The following is a 16,225-nucleotide window of genomic DNA, read 5'->3' as shown; positions in this document are numbered from 1 at the left end:
TTGCATTTTGCTAAGAGGTTCCCTTGTACTTTCCAAGGGATCTCTTCAGTGATTTTTAAAATAAAATTATCACTGGAAGGGAGGAAGTGAGTGGTTTAACAATTCCTGAGCAGTGTTTCCTTGACTGACAGCAACTCTTGTGTTCAGCACAAAAAACCAAAACCCTTTTTTTGGAAACCATCTGATCCTTCTGTGACTGTGCCACAGCACAGATGGAGGTGGTGGCTTTTGTCCTGGTCCTGGGAAGGGCTGGCTTCCACTGAGCCCTTTTTTACACTGTCCAGGCACAGCTCTCACCTCAATCCCGTGTAAAATGAGCCAGCACCAACAGAACATTTCGTAAAACTTAGACTTACAGTCAGGAATCAGGGCTGGCCCACAAGTGTTTATCCAGAGCTTAACCCAGGAGCTGCTGAGACACCTGTGGGGTCACAAAAGCCCTGATGCAGTGACACTCCAGGACCCTGAGACATTTGCTGTGCTCTCAGCAAACTTCTGATGAGCTCTCTGGTGGGGAAGGATGCGAGCTCCCAGCACCAGTGGCACAACCTCAATTATTCACTTCAAGCTTTAGGAGGTTGTTTGTGAAGCTTTAGAGGTCCAGAGGCAGTCCCTGGAGCACCAGCTAAAAGCAGAGTTATTATTCAGGCACTCAGCCTACTCTGAGGAGGTGATCAGTGGCAGGTCCTTTAGACCTCTGGTACCCCTCAGACTTTGTCTGAGACTGGAAGTGTAGCCTCCACCCTGCTCCAGCATGCTCCAAACAACTGCAAAATATCCTTTCAAATGCAGCTCAGACAAGAGAAAGGAAAAATCCCATTGTTGGAGTGTCCTGAGTAATAAAGGCTGAGTGAATGGCTGCTGGGAATCACCACTCACAGAACAACAGACACACCCCAAATCCTGCAGCACATATTCAATTTTTAATCTGAACCTCTCTGTCCCTCCTCAACTCATGACTCAGTGCAGGCTGGCCAGCTAAATGGTAAATATTAAACATATAAACTCCATAAACTTACCACTGAGGCTCTGATCTCTCTGCATTAAGTTTGGAGACAAAACCAAGCTTTTGATGGGACAATTCTTGGTGGGACAGACCCCTGTCCTGAAGTTCAGTTGTGTTTTCATTGTTAGAGAAAAGATTCATCCCATGTAGAATTAAAAAAAAAAGACCAAACTGGGTGAAATCCTGCTGAGGACTCCTGATGGAGCTTGTTCCAGTGTGGTTGGGCCACCTTTGGCACATCCTGAAGATCCAGCCTCAAGACAGACCACACATTTCACACCCTGCCCCTTCCACCAGCTTTGCTCTGAGAGTCTTTAACACCAAGATTAATTCTGCAAGGCCTTCAACACTTGCAGCTGTCCCCAAAATGCCCTCATGACCATGTCCTGTAGTTGGATGTCAGGGCTTTTTTACCACTGTAAGTGAGATGAGAAAAAAAGCTGCTGTTGAGTGTTAAATTCTATGTTCACCTAAATATCAGAGCCCTGCTTTGACTTCATGTCCACCTCCACCACAGGAGCTCATGCGCTCCTCTTGGGTCAAAAATTGTAGGGTTGAAGATGCTTTAAAAGGCTCTGTGTGGTTTTTAGAAGTCCCTTGCGGTTTATCTTGTCAGCTCTTGTCCCCTCCTTCCCAGGGAGGAATGTGCTGTGATTAAAGCTTTTCCTTCCTTCTGCAAGATGAAAATATTGGGCCTTGAAAGTCTGCAGAGCCCACCTGAAATGCACCATGAGTGCCCAGTGGAGACAAAACTGGGCTGAAAGGACAAAATCATCTCATTCCAACCCCCTGCCATGGGCAGGGACACCTTCCACTATACCAGGTTGCTCCAAATCCCATCCAACCTGGCCTTGGACACTTCCAGGGATGGAACAGCCACAGCTTCTCTGGGCACCCTGTTCCAGGGGCCTCCCCACCCTCACAGGGAAGAATTCCTTCCCAATATCTCATCTAAACCTCAAGTTTTGGAGTTCAGCTCTGAAATTGCTGCTGTGCGGTGCTGACTTTGCTCTGGAGGAGAGGTAAAACCAAGGGCCTCCCCACACAGAGCTTTTAAGCCTTTTTGAGCAGAAAAAGAGGCCTAAGTGTGAATGCACTCCAGTCTGTCGGGGCACCCTGCCCAGCTGGGCCCACAGCAATATCTGTGCCATGTTTTAAAATGCACAAAAGTGTAAATGTAAATCTCTCATTACAGAGATGCTCCATTTTACTCAGCATCAGGGCTCGTGAAGCCACCACTCAGTGCAAGTGAGCTCTGTTTAACTCTGGCTCTTGGGAAAGCCAATTCCAGCAGAATTCAGAGAATCATGGAATGGTTTGTGTTGGAAGAGACCTCAAAAATCATCTTGTCCAATGCCCCTGTCACGGGCAGGGACACCTTCCACTATCTCAGGTTGATCCAAGCCCTCTCCAATATGGCTTTGGACACTTCCAGGGATGGGGCAGCCACAGCTTCTCTGGGAAACCTGTGCCAGGACCTCACCACCCTCAAAGGGAAGAATTGCTTCCCAATATCCAATCTAAATCTATCCTCCTTCAACTCAAAGCCTTTATTCCTTGTCCTATCACTACAAGTCCTTGGAAAAAGTCCGTCTCCAGCCTCCTTGTATGTCTTTTAGGAACTGGAAGGTACCAAAGTGTGGAATTACAACATGACGGCAGCGTTGGGGATGTCTGATGGGATCTTTGAGCTTGAGAGGAACTGTTGGCCTTGTCATGACTTTGGTGCAACTCACTAGCTTCACCTCACATTGGGAAATGTGGAAAGGAATCAAAAGGAGGGACCATAGAACCATGGAATATCCCAGAAAAGGACCCACAAAGATCATGGAAACCAAACTCATCAAACTGGACTTGCTAGGGTGTGAAGGCCCCACCAAAACCAGATGTTTCTGGTGAAAAACATCCTGATAGCAGTGCTGGGAGCACAGGATTCCCTTCCATCCCCTGGCTGGACATCCAGCCCTTGGATGAAAGGAGTAACAGAGCCTTTAGGGCTGAAAGGAGCCAGAGCATTGGCAGCCAAAGGAGGAGAGCTGGAGTGACCAGGCAGCCCCTGAGAATGCTGGAGAGTCAGCCCAGCCTCTTGGCCACCTCACCCTGTGCCAAATGGAGAGCAAAGCAGGAGCCCAGCAGGTTTTGTCACATGTTGACACCCTCCTGGCTGCAGTTTGTGGGGTGGGAGATGCTGGCACAGTGGTCCAGGGCAGAAAACAGGGAGAGCTTTCCTGCCTGTTCCTCCCTTTCCTGCCCAGGCACTTTTGTGTGGTCAACGTTGGCCAAAAAACTCTTTAACATTTTTGACAGAGCCACAAAGCTTGTTGCACCAATTCCCACCAGCCCATCAACAAAAAAAGAGAAGCAGAAACATCCAGGACCTCCCTCCCATCTCGTTGAGGCTTGTTAATTATGAATTATTCCCATGGATGTGCCTGGAGCAAAGTGCCAGAAGGCTGACCGACAGAAAATCCAAAGGGAATTAATTTGGGATCTTGGTGATGTTTCTGCAAACCAGGCTGTGTTTTGTCCTCTCCTGAGCCAGACAACAACCACTGGGTCCCTCTCCACCAGGACACACTGAAGGTGGGACAGCCAATGCATCCTGATGCTGGCACAGACTTCAGGAATTCTGTCTGTGGATTTATACTCGAGAAATCCACAATCCTGAGTCCTCTGCTGTCGCAGACATCTTTTATGAAAATTCCTTTCCTTAGGATTTTTCCTCCTGAGAAGCTGGGAGGCCTCAGGAACAAAATGTAAACATTGATTATTTGCTGCTGTGGAATGCAACAGGTGGATCTTTGATTGGCCCATGTTGGATGTTTGTAATTAATGGCCAATCACAGTCAGCTGGCTCAGAGAGGTGAGCCACAAATCTTTGTTATCATTCTTTCCTATTCTATTCTTAGCTAGCCTTCTGATGAAACCTTTTCTTCTATTCTTTTAGTGTCGTTTTAATGTAATATATATAATAAAATTATAAATCAAGCCTTCTGAAACATGGAGTCAAATCCTTGTCCCTTCCCTCAACCTGAGACCCCTGTGAACACTGTCACACTCTGCCATACAAGAATTCAGGTTGCAAAGCAAACAGAAAACGCTGCTGTGCTGCTTTAATTCTCCCCTGCAATTAAAATGCAAACCCTGGACCATTTGGCCGTGGGTGTGCAGGATGTGGTGGGAATTGAGGGAGAGCAGGAGGTTCCACATGACATTTCCTCAGTGGGACGAGCAGAGCTGCATCTGCTGCCAGCCACATCAACAGCTCCAGTCCCAAACATTGCCCATGTGGGCTGCAAACCCCTGCCCAGGAAGGCTCTGGAAAATTATGGGATGTAGTAGGGAAGAGCCTGACTTATTGCTACATAAAATATTACCCTTGAACTGTGACTGTGTGTGAAATTTCTAAGGTTTTTCTCACAACAGAGGGAAAAATATTTTCTTTTTTTTCTTTTTAATTTAAAGTCATACCAACATTCAGATCTGAGTGATGCATTTTTACCTCCTCCGTTATTTCTTTTCTGTTTTCCTTCCCCCATTATGAGCACATAAAAACTTCCTAAAGACAAAATCTGGGGAATTTGGAAAAGAGGCAAACACAGGCTGCTGTCAAAACCTTGGTTTGCACAAGTCAGGCTCATTCTGCTGCCTAAAACTGAGCTGGGTGATTTTGAAAATGTGGAGCCAATCAAGCACAAAAACAGACTAAAAAAGAAAAAAAGGTGGTTAGCTGGTTTTAATTTTTAAACATCCTAAACTTTAAATTCCACATTCATCCCCTTAAAAAATACATTAAAAAGCTCTAAGTAAAAGATATTTAGATCAAGGTGATGTCACAAATACTACAGTTAAACCTAATTAGTCCCTATGAACTTGTTTTTAAAGGAACAAACAATCCAGCTTGGTCAGACGATGGATTGAGGAGGCAGGGATGCAGGAATTGTCCTGCACATGGAAATTTAGCTCTCAGCCTGCCTCCTGAAGTGACTGGGTTTTGACAAAAAGGATGGAGAATAAAACAAGGGGGAAAAAGGAATCCTTTACTCACTAGTTCACGGTGCCGTATCCCTTGGCTTTAGTAAATCCCACAGAAATGGCAACCACCAATGCAGGGAGCCCTATGGAAATAAAACAGGAGGAAATTGGTCATTTCACCACATGTGCGGCCCTTCTCCCACTCAAGATTCACCATTTTTCCCAGAATTATCCCAGCGTCATCCATTTCAGCCTGGGACAGAGACTGAGCTCAGGACTCTCAGAACTAAAAGCAAGAACTTTAATTACTCCTGTTATTTAAATAAATACCATGAGGTGCAGTCAGCTCCTGCCCTGCTGTGGTCTCAACAGTTGTGGGGGGTCTTTCAATAGACACAGATGTATAAAATTGATTTATTTTACACTTAGGGTCTTCATGATGTCTCTGAAGTTGGAATATTCAGCCACAACCCAGCTCTAAGAATCCAAAGATTAAGAGTTTTGTTTGCACTCAGTGTAGGATGAACCACCCAAGTTCAAACCTGCCCTAAATGAGACAGGAAAAGAAACTAAACCTGAGTTTCCCTATCCCAAACAGGTCCCCCAAGATCTGTAATGGAGCAGATTCCTCTGAACAACAATGAGAAATTGTTCCAGGTCTCTTGTAGGATCTATGAAAGTTCAAAGTTCAGCTCTCCCCTTTCCATAAAGAAATATCTGGAGATCAGCTCATAACATCAAGTTCTTCAGCTCCAGAGGTCTCCATGTGGCTTTTTATAGCCCTCCTCTTTGTGGCAGGAGGAATTAAGCTGTCTCAACACTAAAGATGGGAAAATCCCATTAGGAATCAGCAGGATCAGTGGCCAGCTGGGATTAGTGCCCCTTGACAAGGCCCTAATTCCTGAGCTGCAGAGGGCACGGCAGGTGACTGCAGGAGATCCAAGGAATGTGCAGGCACAGCTCCCAGACATCATTGCTCTGGGAAGGGGGTCCCTCAGCAACACAAATCATCCCAAGGCTGATTTACAGGGAGGCTCTGCAGCAGCTGGGGGCCACAGGGCCAAGCTGGCTGGAATATGGAGCATTTGAGGGTTATCCTGCAGAGAAGGGTTTCTCTGCCCATGTGACATTTCCAAGCATGGGTCACATTTCATCAGCCCAAACTCAACATGCAGTGGGTTTAAAAAGCGTCTCTTTTAATAATCATTCCTTCCTCTTTCCTCTCCTCTTTCCTTTCATCTTTCCTCTCTTCTTTCCTTTCCTCTTTCTTTTTCCCTTCCCTTCCCTTCCCTTCCCTTCCCTTCCCTTCCCTTCCCTTCCCTTCCCTTCCCTTCCCTTCCCTTCCCTTCCCTTCCCTTCCCTTCCCTTCCCTTCCCTTCCCTTCCCTTCCCTTCCCTTCCCTTCCCTTCCCTTCCCTTCCCTTCCCTTCCCTTCCCTTCCCTTCCCTTCCCTTCCCTTCCACCTTCCCTTCCCTTCCCTTCCCTTCCCTTCCCTTCCCTTCCCTTCCCTTCCCTTCCCTTCCCTTCCCTTCCCTTCCCGGAACCTTCCCTTCCCGGAACCTTCCCTTCCCTTCCCTTCCCTTCCCTTCCCTTCCCTTCCCTTCCCTTCCCTTCCCTTCCCTTCCCTTCCCTTCCCTTCCCTTCCCTTCCCTTCCCTTCCACCTTCCCTTCCCGGAACCTTCCCTTCCCTTCCCTTCCCTTCCCTTCCCTTCCCTTCCCTTCCCTTCCCTTCCCTTCCCTTCCCTTCCCTTCCCTTCCCTTCCCTTCCCTTCCCTTCCCTTCCCTTCCCTTCCCTTCCCTTCCCTTCCCTTCCCTTCAACCTTCCCTTCCCGGAACCTTCCCTTCCCGGAACCTTCCCTTCCCTTCCCGGAACCTTCCCAGAACCTTCCCTTCCCTTCCCGGAACCTTCCCAGAACCTTCCCTCCTTTTCCTTTTTATTATTTTCTGTTTCCTTTTCCTTTTTTTCTTTTTCTTTCTTTTTCTCCTCCTTCCCTTTCCCCTTCCCCTTCCCTTTCCCCTCCCTTTTCCCTTTCTTATCTTTCCTTTTTTCTTTCCCTTTCTTTCCTTTCTTTTCCATTCCTCTTTTTCTCATTTTTCCCTTCACAGACTCTCACTCAGCCTCCTTCACACCTCATCTGGATCAGTCCTGGCTGCTGCATTCCCTAGGGTGCCATCCATACAGCATCCCATGGGAAGAAACCACATGGGAGGGGACATTTTCAGGAATACAGCTTGGTGCAAGAGACCCTGGGAAAGGGGAAATTTGGCAAAGACTCCGCCAAAAATAGCAACTTGTTCTTCACAAAGTGCTTCTCTCCGACGTGGTAATTATGCAGAAATCCAGAGTGGGGCTGTGAACTTGGCAGCTCCAGGGACTGGCTCACTCCAAGGAAGGGTAAAAGCCTCAGTTTGGGCTGGGAATGGGTCTAGACAAGGAGCAGCTACTACAGGTGGCAGCTGTGTCGTGGTAGTTCAGCCAAATAGAATCATAATGAGAGGTGCAGCCTTAGGAGAGATGTCAGTGCTCTAAGGAAAGTTAGATGGGATTAGATTGAAAAAATCCCCACCACAAAATCAGATTTTAATCTATTTTTTAAAATTTGATTAAATTAGATTACATTTAGATTTTTAGAAAGACATTTATTCCTAACTGGCCTGTTCCATATACCTGGTGTGGTACAGGCAGTACCAGCAAGGCTTTGGGGGCTTTCTGCACAATGGGAATTTAACACTCACAATTCCAAGTAAACCTACTCAAAACCTCTTTCAAAGAATTTTGCACTTCCAGGTCACAGGAGAATCAGGCCATGTGTTAATCATGTTCCACTAGAGAAGATGTTTGCTAATAATTCCCAAGAGCCATTCTTGTTATAAACAGCTGAAGACGCACTCAGAGGCTGAGCTATGGCAGCATTAAAAATCCAGCTGTGGAAACTGTAACAGGGTCATAAAAATCCTGACAAAAAATATTTCTTCTTTATTGGGGCTAAATATGATGAGTGAGCTGTTCCCAGGGAACAATTTATCTGTCTATTCTAAACCAGAGAATATCCTGAATTGGAAGAATCCACAAAAACCACCAAGTCCAGCTCCTGACCCTGCACAGGATCACCCAAAGAGTCACTTCATGAACTTGGGAGCATTGTCCAAGCATGGACAAGAATCATTAATAGTAATTATTACTAATAATAATGTAAACATTGAATTGCAAAGTTGCACATCCAAGAGGAGACCAAAGAAATATAAAATAATCCTCCCTGCTGCTGAAATTCTCTGCAGCTTCAATGAGCTACAGCTGAGAGCAGCTGAGAACTTGGCAAAGACGTCTCCAACGACGGCTTAGAGAAATGCAAATGTGCAAAGAGGGGAAAGGGGGGAGAACCAGCCCATGACAAAGTGAATTGTGCTAATTATTTCAGATTATGCTCTTTAAAACATATTTTCGGCTTCTTTCCTCTTACAAGTGCCATTAATCCCAGCTCTACAGCTGAAGTCTAGCAGGATGCTAAATATCCAAAATTCCCTTGCCGCCTTAATAGGCAAGAGTGTTCTTCATTTCTTGTCCTAACCTACTCCAAATGGTTATTATGCATCATTTATCAGCAGTGCATCCTAGCTCAGAGCTGACTACATTTTACTAGCCGTGCAAATTATGCTTCTACACATGTAGGGGGATTTTTTATTTTTTTTTAATCTGTACAGACTACAAATGTGAATGCTGCTCATCCAAAATTCCCTTGCCTAACACACCCATCTGTCCCAGCTTTTACAAATCGGGGGGGGGGGGGGAAATTCCCTTTTATTTCCTAGGAAAGCTATTAGTCTGTTACATTTGATATCCCTGATGTTGCTGGAGTCACCAAGGAGGTATAAACATATACATGAGCACACCCAGGCTCCTGCAGCCTGTCCTCTGCAGGTATTGTGGTTCTGCTCCTGCTAACATGCAAACCCTGGATTTTAATAACACAATTTATTCTCTATTGTAAGCAAAAGCTTAGGAGGGAAAACGTAAAGGGATGAAGGCGCTGCAACGAGGATGGCTCTTGATGTGCCAGAATAAATCACATCAGGGTGCTCGGTAAGCACCAGAAATCTCTTGCCTGGGGTGAATTGTGAGACTTCAGTAGTAAAATGAGGCATTAATAGAGCTCAGCCACACTCCTTTCTTTCCTTTGCCTTCTCACTTCTCAGCAACTTTTTGTGCTGCTGCTCCTTTCAAACACAGCCTTGTTATCGTTTTGAAAGCGCAGGTTTATGGGTTTGTATTTGTTTTCTACTACAGAATGCATCATTTAAGGCTAATAAATTAAACATACGGCAGAGGCAGAGGGAGAAAAATTAGTTACAAGCATCTGCAGCAGTCTCGCAGTTTATTTGTCTCCGAAAGGCGCTGCTGCCATGGAGACAGGATTTCAGAGTTTGCTTCACTCCAGGTTGCTCTGCAGAATCTTAGAACCATAAAATCACCGAGGTTGAAAAGACCTCGAGAATCATCGAGTCCAACCAGGTCCAACACTAAACCATGACCCTGAATGTCACTGATTCATGTGTTTTTGAGCGCTTCCAGGGATGGTGATTCCGCTACTTCCCTGGGCAGCCTGTTTCAATGCTTGCCCATCCTTTCAGTGATGAAATTTTCCCTAATATCCCATCTAAACTTCCCCTGGTGCAACTGGAGCTGATTCCTTTTGCTCTATTACCTAGAAGCAGAGCCTGGCCCCTCCGGCTGCACCCTCCTGTCAGGGGGCTGTGGAGAGTGAGAGGGTCCCTTCTGAGCCTCTTTTTCTCCAGGCTGAGCCTCCACAGCTCCCTCAACCACTCCTGCTGCTCCAGACCTTTCCCCTGGACATTTTCCAGCACCTCAATGACTTTCTTGTAGAGAGGAGTCCAAAACCAACCCCACAATTGGAGGCGTGTCCTCAGCAGTGCCCAGCACAGAGGGACAATCCCTGCCCTGGTCCTGCTGATCCAGGCCAGGATTCCCATGGCTGGTATCATGTACCAACAGAACACACCCAGCACGGAGAGAGACAGAGAAAGAAAAGTAGAAAGCAAGAAACAGACCCAACCCCAGGAGAAACCACTCTTGGAGCACCCTCTAAACCTGAACTTGACTCATGTATTTTCAGGTGCGCCGGGCAGGAGGGTCAACTTATGGATATATATTTTTAAGCAATTCAGCCCTTCTTGAAACCTCTGGAAAGGTTCCAAGTGCCCTCTGCCAGGCCTCCTGAGGAGCACCAGCCCCTCCTGCAGCCTGGCCCTTCTCTGCTCCACAGCCCCCAGATCCTCACCCCATCCGAGACACAAGAAGCGCTTGCGGATGATGCGGTTCCGTAACCGGCCCGTCACGGCCATGTAGGACTGCCAGGCCTCGGTCAGCACCCAGCAGAAAGAGGAGAGGAAGAAGAAGTGCAAGAAAGCCGCCACCAGGGTGCAGATCACCTGCAGAGAGGAGGAAAGGAGGACACGTGAGAGGAGAGGCAGGCGGAGAGAGCAGCAGGGAGCAGAGAGGAAGGAGCGAGGAGATGATTCCAAACCGGGCTCTGGAAGGAAAAGTCATGGAGATCAGGACATGGAAATACTGTTTTAGAGGGGGCAGGCTCCTCCAAAAGCTTTGACTTAGCAAAGATCAAAGCCTTAAATTTAAATACTACGTGGAAATCATCTGCTCTTAAGCATAAGCTTTAGGATAAAGCCATGGTTAACACTTTAGAGGAATTGTGGAATTACAGAATTGTTTGAGTGTGGAGGGACCTTAAAGATAATTTAATCACAAAACAGGCAGAGACACCTTCCACTAGAAGTTTGAGCACACATCCCATCCTGTTGCTTTCTTGGCTTCAGCAGGATATATTCAATTTCCAAAACATCCATACTATTGCCATGATCCGTACAAGGCAGGGGGGACGGAGTAGTTAGTAAACAGTGCACTAATCTCAGCTCAAAAGGTTTGCAAAGCACCACGTCCCTGGCAGCCCAGCCATGGAAATGAAATCTGAGGAAGGTAATTTGGATGGTGCCCCTGCCAGAACAACAGGGCTGAGTGAAAGAGTTAAGCTGTGAGAGCTGGGTGAAACCACGGCTGCCAGGGGCTGGGAAAGCACTGCAAACATGAGGGTACAGTTGTTCAAGAGCACATAACTACCAGCAGACAGGAAACAAACAAAAAAAAAAGACAAAAAAAAAAAAAAAGCAAGCAACTCCCCCCTAGATTAGAAAGAATTTCATAATGGTGAGCTCTACTACTTGGTGGGGAAATCTCACAGGGGAAATGCAAGCAGCTTAAGCCATTTAAAATTAAACTGGGGAAAGAACTGGCAAATGCATTATGAAGAACAATCCCAGAGTGCCAGGGAGATGGACTGGAAAGCTGACAAGCTCGTCTTTGTTTTAACTCAGCAAGGCCAAATCTTTCACTGGTGCAAATTGGTGCCGCTCTGTTTCACTCAGCCAGTTCTCCCCCCATCTGGGAGCTGAAAACTGTGAATCAATGTACTCGAGAAGAAAGTGATGGGAAGAAATTCCACTGGCTCCTGAGGAGAAGGGAGAGCAAATAGATTTTAAAAGTGACTACGGATGGAAAAAATATATGGCTTCAGGCATTTGGGGGAGGTTTATAATCAAGAATTTCTCTGCTTTGAGTTACATGGGGAAACATGGACTTGGTTTTATGGTCAATGAACTTTTCTCTTTTTCCTCTTTTTTCAACTACCAGCATCTTTCAAGCCACAGCTCTCATGCACAGAGTGGCTTTTATCATTATTTTATTGGATTGCTCTCGATTCATCCACTGGCACCACCCGATGTTATCAGAGGCTGTGAACAAAAGCAAGACCGTGTGTTCTCTGAGATAGGAACTGTCTTTTTTTTGTTCCAGATTTGCATTTTTGCATTTGACACCAAATCCCTCCATATTCTGCTTAAAAGTGGATTCAGGATGTCAGTTCAGCACAAATAACACAGCTCAATATGATAATGTCCAGTAATTTTCACATTTTACAAGAATCCTAAAAAAAGGTGGTTCCTATTCATCAGCTTACAAATCCTATATGAAACAGCTACAAACAGAGGATGCTTTCTGGAATGGATTTCAAGAGATTGATATTTTATAACCCTTTTTTTTCTTTTGACTGATATCAGGTACAACACTGCTCACATTGCCTTTTTGATTTTGTTTCAAACCAACAAGCTCTTCCTTGTAAAGGGGAGAGAAAAGCATTGCTATACAATTTTATACAATTTTACACAGAGATACATTTGGGTTTGGTTTTTTTCTTTTTTTTTTCTCAAATGAGTAGCTTTGACAAAAAGGGAAGAAGAGAGGAGGGGAAGACAAAAGAAACACGCACATCTCAGCTGGACCAGGATGAACTCATCGCCTCAAATGAACTTGGCCAACTGATAGGCAGGCAAATATTTGCTTCTGCAACCTCTGCTGCAGGTTTTCCCTTCCTTGTGGTGAAAACCAAACATCCCCATGAAGGGCTAAGCACAGGGATATGATGTTCCAAGATCCAGCAGAGCCTGTCAGTCTGTCAAGGCCATTAGTCCTTGTTTTCCTTTAAGAGGAGAAATCTGTTCCCTTCCAGCACAAGCCTTGGAGACACGGCCACTTCCTGCAGCATCCCTTCCCTTTGTATCCCCAGATTGCTGACTGTAATTTTTTTTTTTTAGCCTTTTCCCAGGCCTTTCATCTTCAAAAAGCTTAGCAAATCCAGGCGTGGAATCTTGCCTTTGAGGTTACACGGATGAAAATCCAGGGAGAATTTGACATTTCCAGGGAAGCCGATACCGCAGAAACCTCCCGGAGAAGCCGCAATTATAAATCACCAACATTTTAAGGCACTCTATTATTGATAATTGAATGTGAATAAAATCTTAATTTACACTCCTTCGTCTCTCCTCTGCATAGTTTTCTCTCTCTGTTGCCTGCCAGAGACTGTTTACTAGATGGCTGAGAGGAAATCCAAGAATAACCTTTCTATTTCTGGGGTTTCATGCATATGGATGTGCAAAGAGCTAATCTGCCTCCTGCCATCGCTGCCGGGAGCTTTGAATCCCCACCAACAGCTCCCAACAGTGAACTCCCAGAGTCACAGGACAAAAAAATCCACCAGGGAGAACCTGGGTTCATAACTGTGCTCTGGAGGAGGTGGGAGAGGAGGAACACATCCAGCTCCTGTCCTGAGGTGAAGAAGAACCACCAAAGACGAGGTCCAGCTGTGGTTGGTCCTGTTGAGCATCCCTCAGTGCTTCATCCCATGGGAAGAAGCTCCCAGCATATGTTTGGTGTGGCAGAAAACACAACTAAGGAAAATAGGAGCTTGGGTCTTCCTCTTTCCACCTCCTGTCAACCATGGAAGATAACTCTGCTTTGAGAAGGAGTTTCTGAAGGGCACTTTGTGGCAGGAGCAGAGCTGGCTGCTTGTTTCCACACTTTTCTGCACACACACAGGGCTCCAGCAGCTGGAAAGCTTTTCCTAAAACAACCTAAACCCTAATCCAAAGGGCCTTCCATAGAAATGAGTCCCTGATTCACTAAATCCTTCAATCTCTCTGCAGTAATCATAAAATCATGGAATGGGTTGAGTTTTGGTAGGGACCTTAAACATCATCTCATTCCAACCCCCTGCCATAGGCAGGAAGATTTTCTCTGTGCTCAAAGCTCTGTCCAACCTTGCCTTGAACACTTTCAGTGTTGGGGCACCCACAATTTTTCTGTGCAATCTGTTCCAGTGCCTCACCACCCTCACAGGGAAGATTTTATTCCTGATATGCTTCTAAAAGTGACACCACGCTCATGCTGCCAAAGCAGGGGCTCAAAAAACCCAGCTGGTCACTGGTTCCTGTTAAGCAATAACTAATTTTTCACTTCTGATTGTGATTTTGGCAGCAGAAAGAATGGAGGAGGCGTCTTGATTCACGTTTTTTGGCTCAACAGAGCTATGATGGTCAGAGCATTTGGGAAGAGGGCAAAATTTACCAAGGGGAAAATACTAATGGTGAGCTGTGATTTGTCATGCCAGACATCAACAGGGAACCTGAAAGTGCTTGAGCTGGAGAAAAATCATGGAGGTAACACATGCCTCTCCAGCTGGGTCTGTGGGAAGAGAGCAACCAGTGCTCATGGCTTGGAAAACCACACTGGGTCTTGCCTGGGCTGCTGGAGTCACTCTGGGATCTGCTCCGAGTCCCTCGAGGCCCTGCAGTGCTCATGGTGCATCTGGCAATGCTTTCCCAAAGATCCCCAAAAAAAAGGTTGGACAGTTTTGTGCCTGTGTTCATTAACATCTGCCAAGTACTTTCAGCTCAGAGTATAAAAACTGCCGGAGAAATAAATGTAAAGCTGAGAGGTTGTTTGTTTGGGGTTTTTTTAAAAGCCTTTTCTCAATCTGTCTTTGTAATTTTTTTGAAAATAAAATGGTTAAAGCCTTGCAAATCACCATGCTTCTTCACCGTGCCATGTGCCAGCTACTCTAGGCAGATATTCAAAAATATCACATTGGTTTTAATCAAAGCCCTGAGGATGCTGACAAATTATCAAAGAGAGAGCGAGAGAGAAAATTGAAATCTGCCATTTAGCCGTGTCTTTGACATGTCGCTAATTAACAGATGGAGGAAAAATGAGGAAGCGCTGCCTGAATGGATCATTTCAGTGCTAAATCAGGGGGAAAGCAAACAAATAAACAAAGCCCCAGTGGATCCCTTACCTTATTCCGGGTCTGGGTCTGCCCGATGAGGATGAGGGCGTTGGAGGAGATGATGGAGAGGCAGAAGTTGATGAGGATGACGGAGCGCTCCGAGCGGATGTACCTGCAGCGAGAGAAGAGGGGAGGGAGACCCACCCTGTCACAGCCTGCCCTGGATGACCTCTGGAAAGCAGCAATCCAGGCCAGGCTCTACAGAATTGCCAATTTCCTGAAGATTTTATGCGCTGGACAGACAAGAATGAGGAGGGGAAGGGAGGGGGAGCAGATGTCTCCATCATCCCCATCAAAGCTGGAGTTAGGAGCCAACAAACGAGGGGCCAGCCTAGCCTGAGCCCCTCCTAAAACAGTAGAGTGCTGCAAATCTTCTTCAGCTCTGCCTACTTGAAACGGGGGCTTGAAAAGGAGCTTGAAAGAAAACAAACAGGCGACACACGGAAAAGATTCCCAACCAAGAGCCACAGGCATGCTGGCGATGGAAGCAGAGTACAAACACATGCACCTTGACAACAAAGTGTGTGTGATTCAGCATTCCACTTCCTTCAGCCTAACAACCCCTCCTGGGGTGAGAAGCATTGAGAAGCATTTCTGGCTTTTATATTTTTATTTATATATTTAATTATTTTTCTTTTTTTTTTTTTTTTGGCACCACTTCTCCAAACTAGGCCAAATATGTAACTGCAGCTGTGGGTTTGGGATATCAGGGACAGCAGTCTGGGAGCTGCTGCTGCCTTCAGCACCTTGCAGGAGCCAGCTACTTGTCATTTCTGATTTGCAGCACAGCACCAGGCTCGCTGCCGAGGTAAGTGCACCACAATTAATTCAAACCACTGGCCAGGGAGGGAAATTTCTTTGAAGGCACTTTTATGTACCCGATAAAACGAAAAGGGAACTGCAAAGGTGCAAGTCCTCAAGGACTGACTCAAGATCTGTGACCACACCAACGTTCACACACGTGAATTATCTCAAAGATGCTGCAAGTGCCCGGCCTGAATGCCAGATGAGTGAAGAGGAGATGCTGATGCTTATATAAATTAGAAACAGATGTATTAATCAACCAGCTCATCCCTGGAGGCTAATGCAGGATTATTTCCTATATTCTAGCACATCAACTATTTATGTTGGGAATTTAATTTCATTAATTAATTTTAGCCAGAGTGAGTTGGTCGTGCCTTGGCTGCAGAGTTTTGAGTTTCTGATGAGGAGGGCAGGATAGCTTTGCTGCACATGTGTGTGTTCTGCCAAGGGTAAATCTGTGCTTTATACCTAATGACGGCTGTAAAACTTTGATTTTTCAACTTCCCCTTGAGCTGTACCTTCAGACAAACATGTATGGTGAAGATATGCTTTTCTGGATGCAAAAAAAAAAAAAAAAAAAAAAGAAAAAGCAAAGGTAGCATTAACTCCTACTTAATCTGCTGGAAATCTGGTTTATAGGAAGTTCTCCCTGAAACACTCCCAGCCCCAGAACAGGCTGCAAAATGTAGGATCCCTCCTCAGCAAGAAACTGGGTTGACAGGCTGCAAAATGAG

General features: G+C 45.9%; 1 protein-coding gene across 14 annotated transcripts in view; it reads right to left on the bottom strand.

Annotated features, from left to right (window-relative positions):
- The window catches only part of ADGRB1 (adhesion G protein-coupled receptor B1), a 293,366-nt gene that overhangs the window by 47,305 nt on the left and 229,836 nt on the right, over nucleotides 1–16,225 (bottom strand). For all 14 annotated transcript variants that reach the window (XM_074557880.1, XM_074557889.1, XM_074557884.1 and 11 more), the window contains 3 exons: nucleotides 14,697–14,799; nucleotides 10,278–10,428; nucleotides 5,055–5,124 (listed from right to left, as the gene is read on the bottom strand). In XM_074557880.1, the coding sequence (XP_074413981.1) occupies nucleotides 5,055–5,124; nucleotides 10,278–10,428; nucleotides 14,697–14,799 (324 nt within the window). The remainder of the gene's footprint in view (nucleotides 1–5,054; nucleotides 5,125–10,277; nucleotides 10,429–14,696; nucleotides 14,800–16,225) is intronic.

This window comes from Zonotrichia albicollis, chromosome 1 (genome assembly GCF_047830755.1).
Source record: "Zonotrichia albicollis isolate bZonAlb1 chromosome 1, bZonAlb1.hap1, whole genome shotgun sequence".
Lineage (NCBI taxonomy): Eukaryota > Metazoa > Chordata > Aves > Passeriformes > Passerellidae > Zonotrichia > Zonotrichia albicollis.
The sequence above is the reverse complement of the archived record's forward strand: the minus strand, read 5'-3'. Positions and strand labels throughout refer to the sequence as shown.